We start from the raw sequence: 18,926 nt of genomic DNA on the forward strand, positions 1-18,926 counted from the left end.
CCTCTTCTCTGCTCCACACCTCCCCATGCTCCTTTCCTGCTTCCTTCTTCCACGTGCACATGCCACTTCCCTTCCCCTGTACCTCTGTAACATTCCTGGTGTGAGCAGCAACCCCCAACCTGTTGTTGTACCAGCATTGGCTCTTCCTCTGACATCACTTCCTAGGTGCGGGTCCAGGAAGTGACATCAGAGGAGACACCGATGCTGGCGCGACAGCAGGTGGGGGGTTGCTGCTCGTATTAGGAACATTACAGAGTTATGAGGGAAGGGAAGTAGTTGTGTACACATGGCAGTGGGGAGGACGAGGGAGGTGAAGAGGAGGACAGGTACATGTGCCCTCACAAAGATGGCACCTGGGGCAGACCGCCCCCCCCCCCCTTTTACTATGCCATTGTATATATCAGAGGCATGTTGGTGGCTTAAAGAGCTGCCACAGGCTGCTGAGAGGCGGAGAGCAGTGCTTTTGGTGCCATTGGGAGGGTTGGGGGGGATCTTCAGCTAGAGAGGCTTGAGATCCCTGCCAGCTCAGGTATTTTTTCTAAGTTGAGTAAGGAGGGGATGGATAGTGGGGGAGGGAGAATCCAAAATCTGCTGGTTTCTCAGCCAATTTGCCGGTCCATAAGGGTAAAAAAGTTGGGAAGTGCTGCCTTATAGAATTATGCCATCGTTCATGTCTCTTCTATGATTGTAGACTAATTTGATAACTTTTTTTTTATGTTGTCAGGAAAATTAGACAGTTTGTGTCCATCAAGAGGCTGTGTGGTTCTAATGACTACAACAAACAGGTAGTGTACTGCACTTAATTACATTTTTAGATATATAAGCCATGTAAATGAAGATCTCATCACTTTGATTCTGTGCAAATGTTAAGCTGTATGCTAGCAAGAGTGTGATCAGATGGAAGAATTTGGAGTAGTGAAAATAAACTTGCACCAGGTGCTTTCTTAAGAACAGCAGCATATCAGCACTCACGCACTGCATTCACATTGTCTTAGAGAAAAAGTTAACGCTCTCTAATCTGCAAGAGTTCCCTTGTCTGTCTTATTGCACAGGGTTCCCACAATTCCATATAAAGTTTTCAGTTAGGAAAACCCAATTCCTGGGATAGGTGGATGGATTGTGGGAAGACTAGACTAACATCTTGCTGTCCTCGGAGCACTAATTACAGGTAAGCAACTTTTCTTTCTCCACAGATGAGCAGGATACATGGTCCTTAGAAGTATAATAATAATACTAACAGGGACCACCTTTTACAAAGCTGCACAGCCAGGTGCTGTGTGACAAATGCTCCAACATCCATTCAATTCCTATGCAGGCTCGAGAGGGAGAGTTTTCTATATACCATTGTAATCAAGAATTCTAAATTGTTTACAACAAAGTTAAAACAATCAATTATATTGAAAGTGAAGTTTTATCATAATCATGATATCTCTTTGCCGGAACTCCCCCCCCCCCTCCAACAAAGATCATCAGCAGGAGAGATGCCCAGTCACTCCTGACGGAATCCCCCCCTCAAAGATTATCAGCAGGAGGAATGCCCAGTCCTTCTTGTTGGAACCACCCATCCCAAAACATTGCCCACCTAGACTCTCCCAACAAAAGCTACCATATGGCTGGTTTCAGAAAAAATTGAGGAATAAGAGACATTATTGCCAATTGTTAGATAGTTATTGGAAAAGAACAAAGAATACCAAAGCCCCTATACTTTTGCTTCATCGACTACAGCAAAGCTTTTGACTGCGTGGATCACAATTTATTTATTTTTTACACTTCTAACCTGCTTATAACTAAGTGGTTTCCATAATATACATACATAGTTATCAAATAACATACAAAGCCAGATATCTCTCAGCTCTCTCTTCACTGGTGTATAGGTCTCTACATACCCTCCCACCACCAGGCCTCCATTCTCCATTACACTAGCTCCTGTCAGGGTTGATCAGCCTGGCCACTCTACTCTGCTGCCTCATCAGTCAGGAGTGAGGCCAGTATTCCTTCTCTTCCCAAGGGTTGCCCAGCTCCTTGCTTTCAGAGCTCACTGTGCTGGGAGCTGTTTCTTCAGCACCACAATCCACTCAGGGTGAGTGGACAGCTCCCAGCAGCACTTGCAGCTCTATGCAGATTAGCTCTTCTCTCAGTCTCAATGAGCTCCATTGCTCAGGCTCCCTCCACTGGCCAGTGACAAGTACTCCACCCTGTCACAGGTGGGCACAAGTGATTTAACTGAGCAGGAGCTTCTCCTTTCCAGTTAAATCATTTTTGTTATCGGGATAAAGATTCCTAATTCTTTACCAAAAATAATTACAGAAAAAGTAAATTTTGAATGAAAACATGACAATAGTTGTCTGATAGCATAAGTAAATCACATTATAAAATAAAATCCTGAAGTAAAAAGAGAAAAATAATGCAGCTTATATACAAAATTAATAGAAATATAAGAAAACTACTTACAAAAGAGAGCTATAATGAAAGATTGTAACCTGTACAGAGTAATGGATGTGTCTCTGGCCATCTTGTTGGGCAGCCTGGATGGGCTATGCATGTTTTTATCTTCAGTAATTTACTATGTTAATATGATGTTTAATACTTAGAATATATATCTTGCCAGCTAGAAATAAAATAAATTGTGAGAGTTAACACAGCTGAAGATTCTAAGGTTTAATTTATACTTAACTGTAGTTGGGTATAGAATTAGCTAGCTCACTGACTAGTCTTTTTGTGTTCCCTTGCTTTTCCTTCTTATCTTCAAGAGACTTTACTGGATGGATTATAGGACCTAAATATTTTAATAACCTAAACAAGATAAAAGCATCAAGTGTGATCAACTGAAATAGAGAGAGACTTCCATGTCTATATCTCAGATCCCTTGGCCACCACTAATGGAGTGTGGAAGGTAGCATTCCATACTGCCTGTGAAGGGAATGAATTTATATAGGCTTTGGATATTCTGAAATTGCCTACTTATGAATGGAACAAAATGTGCTGCCTTTGATTTGGGCAGTCAACTCATGTACCAAAGAGCTGTGTTTACCTTAATTACAGAAGTTATTTTCAATAAACTACCTCATTTAAGCTCTAATGCATGAAATCACTTACCATCACTAAATGATGAACTAAATAGTTAATGATCGATGTAGAAGACTGGAGCACTTAACACCGTCACAGCTGGTGATTAACACTAATAAATGGATGGCAAAATATACAAGAGTGTCACTAGTGCCATTTTTAATTCCCTTATATGCATTGAAAATGAATAACATTTTCTTTCATTTCAACAAGAAAATGTTCATAGTCCCCACATTACAAAGATTGCCTTATGTGCTTAATCTTGGTCAAGGATGCATGCTTACACAGTATGCATTGAATTTATATTCCATGACCACAGAGTAGAGAGTCTCTATGAAGTCCACTTCCTACTTGATGTGTATTGAGATAGTCAGTCATTCTTTTTGACCAGTGTGTTTGCAATAAGATTATGAAAATTTCTTAATTTTTTCTTTAAGGCAGTGTTTCTCAAGTCGGTCCTGGAGTACCCCCTTGCCAGTCAGGTTTTCAGGATATCCACAATGAATATGGGAAAGATTCGCATACAACGGAGGCAATGTATGCAAATCAATCTCATGCATATTTATTGTGGATATCCTGAAAACCTGACTGACAAGGGGGTATTCCAGGACCGACTTGAGAAACACTGCTTTAAGGTATTATAAATGACTTTTGCATAAGGCAAAATCATTCAACATGTAATAGAATTTATACAGATTGGTTGAAAACCCTTTGAAAATACAGGGATTTTTACAGGGTTTTTTTTTTTGTTGTTGTTTTTTTTTAAACTTAGCTCTCCTGTTTTGCCCTTCTCTCCAGAGGCATAGCCAAATATGATACTTTGGGTAGACCTGAACCTGAAGAGAGTCAGCACAAAATCTCTCCCCCATGTGCTTCTGCCCCACCTCTGTGAACCCCAACAAATAAATGCCTGAATTGGCAGGGATCCTTAAGTCCTGCCAATTGGAAGAGGTCCTCTGGCAGCAAGAAGAGGTCCTTGGCAGCACGAACAGGTCTTTCTTCTACTTACTGCAGCTGGCAGCACTGTCCACATGCTGCTGCACTGTTCTCTTTCCCCCCTCCCACTCTTCCCTTCCTTCCATGTCACTCATGCATGAAAACCTAGCATGCAGGAGTAGGGAGGGGATGCAGCAACGCGTGGACAGTGCTGTCAGCTACAGGAAGTAAAAAATGGCTTATTCTGGCTGCTGGATTACCTCTTCCAGCAGGTGGGGCTCAGGGATCCCTGCCAACCATTTCAAAGGCATCTGAATTTTGAGTGAGCCAAGTACCACCTGTGGTATGCTACTGCTTCTCTTCCTATATTTTAAAGAAGCAAATTTTGTGTTCATTTAGGGGTCTTTTACTAAAGATTAATACATGTTACCTGCCATAGGACCCATTTTATTCCTGTAGGCCCTGTTGCAGATAATGCAAATCTTTAGTAAAAGACCCCCATAATGTTTTATTTATACTTTTTAGAATTTCAGAAAATGAGAAACGTGGGCATTTTGTCCTTGGATATATTCTCTGACTATACATTAATGTTGTCCAGAAAAACCTAAAGTTGAAGAAACTTTACTATTTGAAGTTTTTCCCATGAATTTGTATGTACTTGATAAAAATTTTTTTACAATTTTTTTAGGCCCATGCTGTGGTCGCTCAAAGCCAATGAATATAAATACCACCAAAATCTGTTTTCTCTTAAAATTGGCTGATAATTTTGCACTAAACAGGTGTAATGTTATCATTATGCTATGGACATAGATTAGATATGTAAATATAAATAAATCTGACATTATAAATATTATAAACCGCTTGGCACATAAAAGCGGTACATCAAGACCTAAATAAACTTGAAACTTGAAAGAATTTCTGGATTACAATCTCATACAGAAATCAAACAGAAATTCATAGAACAACTAAACTGTTACATGGCTGATTGGGCTTGTCCAAGCAAGTATGACATCAGCAGCTGATTTGCTGCCTGAGAAATGCTTTTGAGCACCCCACCTTTACTGAGATATCAGATAGTTCTAGGCATGTTCTAAGCTTGCGTGGGCAAGAATGACTTGCTGCATCTTGTTACAGCACCTATATAAACCCAATATCAGATAAGTGTAAGTTCACTTTTATTCAAAGAAGCATTTTGAGTTTTGCAGTAGTACTTTGTTATATTTTTTAATTTCTAAATACAGTAGCACATTTCATTAGTAACTGAACATGTCAACTAGAAGTGGAAAAACCTATGAACTTAAAAGATGATGATCCTGGTTTACCAATTTCATCATCTGAGAAATCATCAAGGCCAGTTAGTTACCAGAGCAGTGAGTGAATTTTGGCTCATTGGGCACTCATCATCTTGGATTATAGGGTCTAAGTTGCCTACCTGCAGACAAGTCATGAAGTATTATTTGCATTTCTGCCATGATCAGGAACATATAAAAAGAGCATTTCAAATGAAGAAATTGCATACAGTGTTGCTGACACTTGCTGTACTTTGGCAAATGGCCCACATCAGGATAAAGACCAGGTAGAAGTATGTACTGGATGTTGTGGCTCTTTGGTTTGAATGCAGTTGGCGGATAGGAAACAGAGAGTGGGGGTAAATGGACACTACTCGGACTGGAAAAGTATCACGAGTGGAGTACTGCAGGGTTCGGTGCTTGGGCCTGTGCTCTTCAACATATTTATAAACAATCTAGAAATTGGCATGACAAGTGAGGTGATTAAATTTGCGGACGATACAAAGTTATTCAGAGGGATGAGGACACAGAAGGATTGCAAAGATCTACAACGAGACATAAACACACTCGAGGAATGGGCCGCGAAATGGCAAATGAGGTTTAACGTGGATAAATGCAAGGTGATGCATTTATTCGGTAACAAAAATCATATGCAAGAATACAGGATGTCCGGTGCTTTACTGGGAGAGAGCCCCCGGGAAAGAGACTTGGGAGTACTTGTAGACAAGTCAATGAAACTGTCTGCGCAATGTGCGGTGGTGGCGAAAAGGGCAAACAGAATGCTAGGGATGATTAAGAATGGGATCACAAACAGATCTGAGAAGGTTATCATGCCGCTGTACCGGGCCATGGTACGCCAATACTGCGTCCAACACTGGTCACCGTACATGAAAAAGGACATAGTACTACTCGAAAGAGTCCAGAGAAGAGTGACTAAATTGATTAAGGGACTAGAGGAGTTGCCGTACAGTGAGAGGCTAGAGAAACTGGGCCTCTTCTCTCTTAAAAAGAGGAGACTGAGAGGGGACATGATGGAAACATTTAAGATATTGAAGGGAATTTACTTAGTAGAGAAAGAGAGATGGTTTATCCTCTCCTAGGTGAAGAGAACGAGAGGGCACTCTCTAAAGTTAAAAGGGGATAGATTCCGTACAAATGTAAGGAAGTTCTTCTTCACCCAGAGAGTGGTAGAAATCTGGAACGCTCTTCCAGAGGATGTTATAGGGGAAAACACCCTTCAGGGATTCAAGAAAAGGTTAGATAAGTTCCTACTAGACCAGAACATAAGCAGGTAAGGCTAGACTCAAATAGGGCATTGGTCTTTGACCTAAGGGCCGCCCTGTGAGCAGACTGCTGGGCATGATGGACCACTGGTCTGACCCAGCAGCGGCTGTTCTTATGTTCAGTATTATTTCAAAAAATAAAGGATCTGAAAATGATCCAGGAGGAAAAAGAGGAAACTTTATTATGAAGCTGGACATACTTTTGATATTAATGCTCCAGATGCCATGGAAACTATAATGAGTTCTTGACTGCTGTCAAGTGAAGACAAGAAATCTGATGTGGACTTCTACCTTGACTAGAGAGGTAAAAAGACAGGCAGCCATATCTGAACATGAGAAGATATTTGCCACAAAAGCAGTGATGTAAAAGTTTAGACAGGAAAATGAAAAGCGAAAGGCTGAAAAAGAAAAAACAAGTTTGCTTAACGTTAAAGTATGTGACAGTGATGAGATGGATATTGAAGTAGGAAGTACTTAGAAGGTAACATGGAGGTTGACAACATACTTAGTGAAAAGACTAAGGCAGCCAACTTCCTAACAATTCAACTTCCATGGAAAATAATTCAGTGGAATGAAATAACTGCTGCAGTTGATAGACTGAAACTATCATACAATCGGGCCATTCTCATTGTTTCAGCAGTCATTGTCTGGTAATGAGTGCTGAGGGTGCTTGAGCACTCTCAAGATTGGATTGGATTGAATTTATTCCATTTGATATACCACTAGTACGTAAGTATTGAGTAAACTCTTTGACTTTGTCCAGGTAGGGATAAGTCCATTGGGTTCAATTTGAAAAGTTGGCTGCTATGGGTACTACAAGGATTAATACTGTCACCTATTCTGTTTGGTGTCTACCTCAAGCCACTAGCCAAGCTGATTTGGTCAATGGACACTCAGTTCTACATCTATGCAGATGACATGCAGCTACTTACAAGGGTTCTTCAAAAGGTTTCTGCACTTTGCTAGGCCGGCCCACTTGGATAATGCAAGGCGGGTCAGCCTAGCAAAAGCCCCGAGGCTGCCTGGCCTAGCGGATGCTGAGCAGGGAAGGGAGAAGGGGTACTACTGGACAGGGGGGGGTAAAAGGAAGGGAGAAGGGCTACTGCTGGACAGGGGAAGCAGGGAAGGGGTGCTGCTGGACAGGGGGAGGTAAAAGGAAGGGTGAAGGGCTACTGCTGGACAGGGGGAGAAGGAAGCAAAGAAAGAAAGATAGAAAGGCCTCAGTGCCCCGTTGTGCTAAAAGTTTATACATATATTCTAGCACCCATTAATGTAATGGGCTTAAACACTACATTTTACCAACTCTAACTCCACCCAAAATTGTTTCTGACTCTGACTTTGATTCTACAGTCCTGATTAATAGTGGAAACTTATATATGGGAATTCCATGAACTAAAATCAAAAGTTTTATGGTCGCATAGAGTGATCAGAAATAACATTTCTGGAAACATAATGGTATTGTTATTATATTGACTCACATTATCTAATGCTTTGTTGTTCTTATAAAAGTCCTATGTAAGATTTTATGCAAATAATAAGGTTTTACAGATGACTATACTCTTCAAACAGGAGGAGCTATGGTAGCTTAACATTTTTCATCATCTTTCTGATTTTGCCTTTTTCTGTTGTTAGATCTGCAAGGTTCATCGTGATGACAAATGCATAGGAGAAAATTTCCACTCAGGTGAGGGAGATATTCTTGCACCACTTAAACACAAACTGATTGATGCCAACTTCTACAAATGCATGAAATTATAAGAGCAAATCAAGGGTTCCTTTTACAAAACCGTGGTAGAGGTTTCTACCACGGACCGGTGAGGTAAATGCTCTGAAGCTCATAAGAATTCTATGAGCGTTGGAGCATTTACCTCACTAGACTAAGGTACAAACCTCTATTGCAGCTTTGTAAAAGCCAGCACAAGTAATCTAACTGTGAAAGTTACAGACTGGAATAATATATCAAGAATATGTTGCCCCAAGTCATGCAACTTTGTTATAGTTGTGAGATGTGATATCTAGAAAAAGTTATGTTTAGCAAATTGATAACATTTTCAATAACTTAAACAGTACACAAAACAAAGAATATTCATGGTCAACAAATACAGAAATTTTAAACTCCAAGGCCTCATTTATTAGCATGTGTTAATTTGAGTTTAGAGAATGACACAGGGACAGAATTTGTCCCCACCCCTGCAGGTAACCATGCGAATCCTTCCTGTGTCATTCTTAAGTGTCTATCTCAGCCTCAGTCCTTCTATACCAGCATTCTTCAATGCAAGGTTTGAGGGTCAGTGGCTGTGCCCAATTCATGCTCTGATTCTTCCCTCTCTCCATAAAGAATGACACAGGGATGGTTTCCTGTGGTTACCCGCAGGGATGGGGACAAATTCTGTGAAGAGCATACAAGGCAATTCTATATCAAGATACCTTGCAGGAGCCTTTTACTGTATATGTATAAAGGAATGTAGGTGCCTAATTTATTTTACAAAATACTAGTCTAACAGGTGAAATATGCACCTAGAGCGAGACAAGCGCACCATTGAATGAGCCTGGCAAAATGGCCAGGGCCGCCTAATGGTAGAGGCCACCTGAAGCTGCACACCTCTGATTCCCCCCTACCCATGCCAAGATCCAGCATCACACCCCTCCCCTCTGTGGGGCCTCCACACACTGCAGCAGGGATCATTGTAGAGATAGCCTGAAAGTGATGCACTAGCTGGCGGGGACTGTCCTTTGCTACATCATGAGTGGGATGTGGCATAGAAAAAGTCCCATTGTCCGTATCAGCCACAATCCCTGCTGTAGTATGTGGAGGCCTGGAAGGGGATGGGAGGTGGAGGTGGAAAGATGCTGAACTGTCTGGGAGGGAGGCAGAGTAGGAGAGGGCTATAATTGAGGAGGGCAGTAGGAAGAGAGACCTGGAGCAAGAGAAAGGGAAAGGGCAGGTTCTGGATTGGGGAGGGGGCAGCAGAGAGAAGAGATAGATACTGGACCAAAGGAGAGAAGGAGACAAATGATGGACCAATAGAATACCTATGAGCACTGGAGCTAATGTTGCCATGGCCAGTGATAAGAAACCTAACACGGCTTCATAAAAGGGGGCCTATGTTTGTCATACTATGTCTCTCATGCCATATTTGCCACTCCATGTCTTCCATGCTATGTTTTACCATGCACGCCTTCCTTACCATTTTTGCCAAATTATGTCATACTAAGTTAGCCATGCTTAGTAATACTGTGGTTGCTGTGCTATGTTTTGCTGTACTATGCACGCCATACTGTGTCTCACCATACCATGTTTTTTCATGTCATGTTTTACCATGCTTTGTGAACTGTGCTTTGCCATTTCTGTCAGATAATGTTTGCCATACTATTTTCTACCATACTATGTCTGAGAATGTGACCCAGGGGTTAGAGCTACAGCTTCAGCACGCTGAGGTTGAGGGTGCAAACCCACACTGCTCCTTGTGACGCTGGGCAAGTCACTTGGTCCCCCATTGCCCCAGATATATTAGATAGATTGTAAGCCCGGAAGGATAGACAGGGACAAAGAGTACCTGAATAAATCATATAAACCGTTCTGAGCTCCCCTGGGAGAACAGTATAGAAAATAGAATAAATAAATAAATTTTGTGTTCCTTGAGGCACTATAATATAGACTGAGTCAGAAACTGTGTGGAAAATAGTAAGTAAACCCCTAGCTTCTTTAGAATAATTAATATGCTAATTAGAATCAGTCGCTTAAATAATTAGGCAACAGGTAAACCATCCTGTAGAGAAAATCTGCATGACCTAGTTTAGGTATCTTGTGCTGTATATAGGTCCAAAAGATTTTGGTCTAAGTCAGGGGTAGGCAATTCTGGTCCTCGAGAGCCGAAGCCAGATCAGGTTTTCAGGATATCCACAATAAATATGCATGAGATAGATTTGCATCTCAAGGAGGCAGTGCATGCAAATCCATCTCATACATATTCATTGTGGATATCTTGAAAACCTGATATGTCTCTGGCTCTCGAGGACCGGAATTGCCTACCGAGAGAGTGGTTGATCCTTGGAATGAGCTCCTGGTGCAGGTGATCGAGGCAAACAGCGTGCAAGAATTTAAGAGCAAATGGGATGCCCATGTGGGAATCCCTTAGAGGGTTAAGTCAAGGGAATCTGTCACCAGGAGTAGGATCCCTAGGATAGTAGACTTGGGGGGGTGTCAGTAGAGTGGGCAGACCTGATGGGCTATGGCCCTTATCTGCCGTCATCTTCTATGTTTCTATGTTTCTATGTTTTAAGTCAATGGGAGCCCATCATACCACAATGAAAATATAAAGCTTCTGAAATTTGAAATAGAGTTATTGATACTCATCCATCTTGACAGAGCTACAACATCATTTCTAATCATCTGAGCCTTTTTCATCTACTGTCAGGCAGTATACAAATGATGAAGACTAAATGACTGTACCTTGGAGTGGCTGGCCTGCCAAAAGCACCTTAAGAGCAAACTAGAAAAACATCCACAAAGTCACAAAGAACTCCAGATTAACATTTGAAAATCTGTAGGCATCTCCCTAGTTCATGTATCAACCATTAGAAAAACACTGGGAATTATGGGCTTATAGCTGGGAAGAAAACAGTGCTGTATGGAAAGAACATTGCTGCCAGTCCCAGGTTTGTTTACCAGAGAGTGTCTGCTTGACATGCAAGACTTTTATGATGTTCTCTAGACAAGTTAAAAATTTAAATTTACAATGAGAAAAAAAAATCAAACAAACAAATACTGCCTTCTGAAGTAAGAGTCTCATCGCAACGGACAAGCATGGTAGTGGAGGTATATTGGTATGGGACTACTTTGCTACATTAGGATCTAGATGGCATGTCATCATTGCTGGAATCATAAATTCTGCTTTACCTCAGAAAATTCTAGAGAAGAATGTTGGATCAGTCATCTGTGAGTTAAGACTCAGCCAAAAGTATGTCATGCAACAAGATGGCAACCCTAAACATTCAAATAAATCTGCTACACATTGACTGAAGAAGAGGTTTTGTATTCTGGACTGACCAAGTCAAAATTCCAGCCTAAATCCTATTGAAATGTGAAAATATCTAAAATGAGCTGTTCATGCAAGGAAGACCTTAAATGTCACAGAGCTGAAACAGTTATGAAGGATGAGGGGTCAAAATTCTTCATGGGCAATGTGAAAGACTGCTCTACAGTTATAGGAAATTTGTAATTTTTATATTTTTGAAAAATATTTTTATTGATTAAGCTGTGCAGCATACAAAGAGATTAGAGTTTTACAGGAAAAATAATCTCTTTATAAACAATGAACTTGAACAAAAGTAAAAAGTGAGATTTGACATAGAAATTAACAACCAAACATGAATCCTGTGCGGGCTCTGCTTCTGTTGCTTGTTAACAGTCCATATTAGTGGAATTAGTAACTGCAAAGAAGAGAATTTTTAGATACTGGATGGATGAATCTCTACCTCAGCATGCATGGTGGCAAGAGACTATGAATTAGTTGGCACAATAGGAGTTACAAAAGAAAAGATAAGGGCAATAAAAAAAGTTCTCTAGTGGGCACTATTGAAAAGACGTCGTCAATAAGGTAGAAGAGGGTAAGCCACGGGAGAAAGGTCTGGAAGGGGGAGGGGAGTAAAATTTTGGTAGTTTAGATGGGGGAGGGGCTAACAAGGGACATATTTAAGTTATTGCTTCTCAAGGAGGTGCTACCAGTTTCTGACTTCAGGGATGACATACTTTTTCACTCAAGGATACTTATTTTTTTAATCTTTTTGTGGAATAATCAAATTATAATCTGAGTTATTTATTCAGTAGGCTTACCTTCTTTAAGATTTAGTTTAGGATTTAGTAATATTTTAAATATCAGTCTATTCTGATAAAATATAGACTATCCTAGGGGGTCACAAATCTTTTCTCAGTACACTATATATATTCACTGAGGTAAATAATGCAATCAACTCTGACCTTCCATCTATATTTAATATTATGTTGTTCTCTATTTACAATACATTAATTATAATTTACTCACTGAAGAAGTGCAAAACATTGAAACATTTTATAGACTTGCCTTTTCGTTATCACCTGGATAAGTAAGCATGACCTTTTGCTTGTAGAATCCCATTCATTCAGACATAAGAACAGAAGGAAGGAATCTATTGATGTTAAATCGATCACATCTCGCAGCAGTGATGGTAAGATATTTTTGGAAAGATCCTATTGATATGAGTCTGCTAGTATCCCCTTAATTTTATTTTTTACAATTGTTGAGATGCATAACCAACAATATGCTTCATAGTTACAATCTACCAAATCCATATGAGTCAGTACATATAATGGATCCTCAGATGGCTGCCATGAGTAAAAAGATATTTGTATACTCAGTCTTTCATCCAAATTCTTCATAGGTCCAAATTTTTCATTATTATATTACATCTTCTATTTATTTCTTCAAAAAATAATAGATGATTGAACACTTATCTGCTTTTTTAAAAACCGTTGTAAGGACTACCTCTCCCAACATGAGTTTCAAAAGTTTCTTCCTTAGAGTCGAGGCACCTTACTTACCCCCTCCATTACAAAGCCGTGCTAGCATTTTTAGTGCCAGCCATGGCGGTAACAGCTCGGATGCCCATAGGAATTCTTTGAGCATTGGAGCTGTTACTGCGGCAGCTGCTGCTAAAAACATTAGCGCAGTTTTGTAAAGGAGGGAGTTAATTAATTCTACAAAAAAGAAGATACTATTTCAGAATCTAATAGCAGATGCCTAACAAAAGTTCATTATTGGGGAAATAGTTAATTCTATGATTCAACCATCAGTGCAAGATAACAGGACAGGTTATCATGGGACTTGTGTGCATTGCCAATGGTGTTCTTTCTCCATGACTGGAGAAACTTGGTGTCATTCGAAAACAAACGAGCTTAACCTGTCACCTCCTGTGACACGACTTACATTGTCTGAACTTTTGAAACATGGTCATGTCGGGAGAGGTAGTCCTTATAATAGTTTAAAAACAGATAAGCATTCAATCATCTATTATTTTCTGAAGATATAAGTAAAAGATAATGAAAAATTTGGACCTATGAAGAATTTGACTGAAAGATTGAGTATACAAATATCTTTTTACTCAGGGCAACCATCTGAGGATCCATTATATATAAATAGTAATTTAATTGATGGACTGACTTATATGGATTTGGAAGGTTGCAGGGTATTGCGGCAGGAGGAATTGGGCATCCCTTCTGCCGTTGAAGGTTGTGGGGGATCGCGGCAGGTTTGGGCAGGAGGGAATGGGCATCTCTTCTGCTGGTGATTGTTGTGGGGGGGGGAATGGGTTGCCTGGGCTGCTGAACTGATTGCGGCAGCCGCGATCAGCGCAGTGGCCCGATCTGGAACTTATACCTGTTTTGACTTGGTCTAAGTCAAAACATATAAGTTCCGTCCAGGCAACCTGTTAAACTTTTTGATTATGGCTGCCAGACGACTAAGTTTAGGTCGGCTCACCTCTCGCCCTACCCACTCCTCCAAAAACGCCCCTCTTTGCTCTTGGCACACAAAGGCAGTCAAAAGGCCTAAGCTGGTTTTAGATACGTCTGAAACCCTGTTCGATTATCAGTACTTGTATGACCTGTCTTTTTGATCACCCAAGTGCCGATTTAGGTGGGTTTTTAGACATATTTTCGTTTCGATAATATGCCTCATATTGTCATAACTGCTTGGATTTTTTTTTTGTATAATACTAGCTAGAAATTTGATAAAGAAATTATCACCTATTAGATTTTATTTTGAATTTGTTATAATGTGATGCAGTATAATGTTACTTTTTTTCCCTATAGAACCAGAAATAACTTCCAATGTGTTGATTCTTTTATGTCAATGAATCGATATGTTTTTCCTCAATGGCAGCACCTAGTTTACAGAATCGTAGATATTCCTCAATGGCTCGAATCCATTCTATGACAATTGAAGCTCCAATTACAAAGGTAAGAAAACTGTAGACTAAGCAAAACTATGAGTCCTGAGAATCCCCAAAGAATTATATTATATATTCAGTTGTTAGTGAGAAAATGTGTTTTATTTTTATATATACATAGATGGGGTCTTGCAAATGTTTTCATACCCTTCCACATATTTCACATTCTAGTGTCTAAAAATTACAGTTCAAAATTCATTAAAATAGGTGCACACACTACATTTTCAACATATTAAAAAATGATGAAAATTAATAAACTAAAGTATTGATTGTATATGTTTTCATACCTCTTTGTCGTATCAAACCCATATTAGCTCTACAAGGCCCATAATAAGTTAAATAGGGCCCCCTGTGTCCTGTAACAAGTGGTTGGCCTGATCTGAATTATGTTGGATGACGTGAAGGAAAGGTCTAAACATGTCAAATATTGAGCCGCTTAAAGAACTTTGGGGAAAAGTTATTCAAAGGTTCAGATTGGAGAAGACTATAAGAAAATTTTAGTGTGTTTGAACATATTTTGGGGAACTGTTAGATCCATTATTGTGAAGTGGAATCAGTTTGGCAACACCCAAGACATTTCTTTGATCAGGCCACCCCTTCTAAATTTGTAGCTATGGATTAAGAAGACTGCTGAGGAATGTCTCTGTGAGACCTAAAATTATTTTAAAAGAACTTTAGAGGTTTATGGCTCAGAGTGGGAAAATACTGACTGTTTAATTCCTAGAAGTCACTGGTGAAAAAACCCCACATGATTTTCTGAATATGAGGGGGTGCTGAAAAGTTCTCAGTCCAACCAAGAAAAGAATAGCATGGATATGGTTCAATCAATGATCTGAAACAATGTCAAAAATAAAGTTTTGTTTCTGTAAATTGGCATTTAACAAAATAACCCCCCTTTTACAAAACCGGCCAGAGCCAAAAACCTTGCTATGATTTTGTAAAGGAGGGGGAGGGGTAAGATACCACTCTTTTCAGCTACAATGGCAAAATAATGCTCAGAATTTAGGAAGTTGGTTGGGCTTTAAATTTTTAAGCACCCCCTCATGCTTGTGAGAGAAATTGTGTATGGTCTGATTAGATGAGGGAACTTGATGCCAAGTAATATCTGTAGTATAAAACAAACACAACACATTACTCTGTCTGCACCATCCCTGCAGTAAAGGCCCATGTTGTATGTTGTGGGGATGCTTTGTTGAAGCAGGGACAAGAAAGCTTATGGAGATTGAGAGTAAGGTGGACGATGTAAAGTGTGGACAGATTCTGGATCAACCGTAAAGCTGTGACTTTTCAGGAAGACATTGACCCTAAACACAAGGCAAAAGCAACAGTGGAGTAGCATAGCAAGAGAAAATGTAGATCCTTGAATAGCCCAGTAAAAGCCCAGAAATTAATCCAATTGGAAATCTGTGGCAAGACTTGAAGACTGCAGTTGACAGATAATCCCAAACAACTTAAAAGACCATGAGCTATTCTGCAGAGAAGAGACAGAACTCCATCATTCCACTGTGCAAAGTTGGTAGACAGTTTTTCTAAGTGGCTTAGCTGTTACTGATGCAAAAGGAAGTTTCCACATGAAGACTTATAGAAGTAAGACGTTTTGGTTTCTTTGTTACTTCATGTTTAAAGTATTTTTGAGCTGTAGTTTTTTTTTTGTTTGTTTTTTTACACAAATGAATGAGGGGGTGAAGACTTTCACAATTTAAAATGGCTGTTTTCTTAAATTATTTTCCTTTCATAAGATGCTATGTGAGCATGAGTGATGTCAAACATTCAGGATAGGCTCAGGAGTAATCTGAGAAAATACTTTTTTACAGAAAGGGTGGTAGATGCGTGGGACAATTCCATCCTTTATTCCTTGTCTTTGAGTTTGTGGATTTGGTTCCCCTGTTCTATACCAATGGTTTAAGTTAAGACAGAAAAATGCTGACCTTACTTAAACTGCTTAGTTGCATAGCTGCTGGTGGCAAGCGCCCTCTATGTAAATTTAGAACCATACAACTCTGGAATTTGTTGCCAGAGAATGTGGTGAAATAGCTTAGCAGGGTTTAAGAAAGGTTTGGGTAATTTCCTAACAGAGAAGTCCGTAGGCAATTATTGAGATGGCTTGGGATAATCTACTGCTTATTCCTAGGATAAGCAGTATAAAATCTGTTTTACTATGTGGGATCTAGCTAGGTATTTGGGACCTGGGTTGGCCACTGTTGGAAACAGGATACTAGGCTTGATGGACCTTCAGTCTGTCCCAGTATGGCAATTCTTATGTTGTTATGTCTATCTAGAGAGTGGCATTGAATTTATGTGCTTTTTAAATTCTCCAGTCAGTGTTTTAAAAATGCTTGCTACCATATTGACCGGTTATAGTATTCCCATCTGTATATGTCTTGACATCTATTTGCCCAATATTCAAAATGATGTAAGTGGGCAGGAGAGCATTTGCTAGTTTGTCATCTTTTATCCATAGATTATCCAGGGTTCTGTTTCGCCAAATGTTAGCTAAGCATAAGCTCATTTAGATCTTGTGACTTCTGAGGTAAGCGTTTACGCACCAAAACACAGATCTGCATTGAGTTTGGCTACGTTTGCACACCTTTTATTTATTTTCTGGTGGAACATGTTGCAATAAACCTTTTTTTATACATCATTATATTTGTTTCTTGTTTTTGGAGCCCATTGGTCCACCCCTACTCTCCCTTCTGTTTTTTGCTTTTACACATCCATACTCCTCCTATGGGTACACCCTCGTTTGAGTTTAATGCTATGGGATTTGGATGATAATCGTTATAGAATAGCACTTAGCCAGATGTTCACACAAATCCTAATTGGTTCCAATTAACCTCAATAATTGTTTGTTTTTTAAATATTTATTTATTTATTGAATTTTTCAAATTATTCATTTACATCATTGATCAAGAAACTTAATACACCTAACATAAGAAAAAGTGAAAATTATTTAGTCCACAAACTTAAAAATAAATAAATAAATATATAGATCCAAGTATTAGTATAATAATAAGGAAATATACTTATTAATTACAAGAACAGCTCAGGAGACAATGATGAAATTTCCAGCAAAATACTGTGTTTCACTACGAGGAAAACATTTTTTATTTTTCGAACCAAAGCAATTGTTGGAGCAATTGTTGGAGCACATCTGGCTAAGTGCTAAGGTTACCAAGGAAGGGTGCGGGGAGTGATGATTGATCCAATAGCTCCACCAGCAGTCTAAGTCCAGGCTGTCGGGGGTTTATATCATTGTCTCCTGAGCTGTTCTTGTAATAATTGTTTTTTAACAGCCAATTATTGCTCATTAATGGCTCTTTAGCCAATTAAGTTGGACTTGAATATTGGGATTGTGGCCAAGTTTAGGGGTGCCATATACCAGTGTTTTTCAACCGCTGTTCCGCGGCACACTAGTGTGCCGCGAGATGTTGCCTGGTGTGCCGCAGGGCCGCCGGGCCCGGAGCTGACAGGGGGCCCGAGGCAGGGGCGCCAGTAGCTCGCCAAGGCAAAGTGAGTCGATCACCCAGGACTCACTTTGTCTTGGCGATCTAATCTATCGAGCCGATAAGTCTTCTTCTCCCCGACGTCAATTCTGCAGTCGGAGAGGAAGTTCGGGCCAGCCAATCGCTGCCTGGCTGGGCGGAACTTCCTCTCCGATTGCAGAATTGACGTCAGGGAGAGCATGCGTCGGCGTCGGCTTTGGGGCCTGTTATCCATTGGTGGGTCCTGTTCCCCGATGGCAGCGGCAGTGGCAGTGGCTTGGGGAACGGCAGGGAGAAAGAAAGAAAGAGGGCAGGCAGGGAAACAGAAGGAAAGAAGAGAAACAGAAAAAAAGAAAGAAAGGTCAGGGAGAGAGGAAGAAAAAGTTGGGGGAGGGAATGAGGTGTGGAAGAGAGAAAGCATACAGACTGATAGAAGGGAAGAAAGATTGGATGCACAGTCAGAAGAAGAAAGTGCAACCAGAAATCACCAGACAAGGTAGGAAAAATGATTTTATTTTAAATTTAGCAAAGTGGAGGCAGTATTACCACAGTTTTCAAAGGAATTTGCCCAAATAACTTAATAGTTAACTGGGTAAATTCCCAGAGATGAAAACTTCCCTTCACTTACTATGCACAGTTCTGAATTTATATCTGCTGTCTATATTTTACAATATGGTCACCTTTTACTAAACCGCAATAGTGGTTTTTAGCGCAGGGAGCCTATGAGCGTCAAGAGCAGCGCTGGACATTCAGCGCAGCTCCCTGCGCTAAAAACTGCTATTGTGGTTTAATAAAAAGGATGGAGGGTATATTTGTCTATTTTTGTATGCTATAAAAACCAAGTACAGAGAGAGACTGAGAGCTGTTGACGAAGAGCTACGTGT

The 18,926-nt window shown here is 40.1% G+C and overlaps 1 protein-coding gene across 8 annotated transcripts in view; it reads left to right on the forward strand.

Moving 5' to 3' along the window:
- Positions 1-18,926, forward strand: part of PDE8B (phosphodiesterase 8B) — a 234,346-nt gene that overhangs the window by 139,177 nt on the left and 76,243 nt on the right. For all 8 annotated transcript variants that reach the window (XR_004537931.1, XM_033929322.1, XM_033929352.1 and 5 more), the window contains 4 exons: positions 725-785; positions 8,207-8,258; positions 12,704-12,781; positions 14,494-14,570. Coding sequence is in view for 7 of the 8 variants with exons in the window: in XM_033929322.1 (XP_033785213.1) it covers positions 725-785; positions 8,207-8,258; positions 12,704-12,781; positions 14,494-14,570 (268 nt within the window). In the remaining variant the exon portion in view is untranslated. The remainder of the gene's footprint in view (positions 1-724; positions 786-8,206; positions 8,259-12,703; positions 12,782-14,493; positions 14,571-18,926) is intronic.

Source organism: Geotrypetes seraphini, chromosome 1, assembly GCF_902459505.1.
Source record: "Geotrypetes seraphini chromosome 1, aGeoSer1.1, whole genome shotgun sequence".
Lineage (NCBI taxonomy): Eukaryota > Metazoa > Chordata > Amphibia > Gymnophiona > Dermophiidae > Geotrypetes > Geotrypetes seraphini.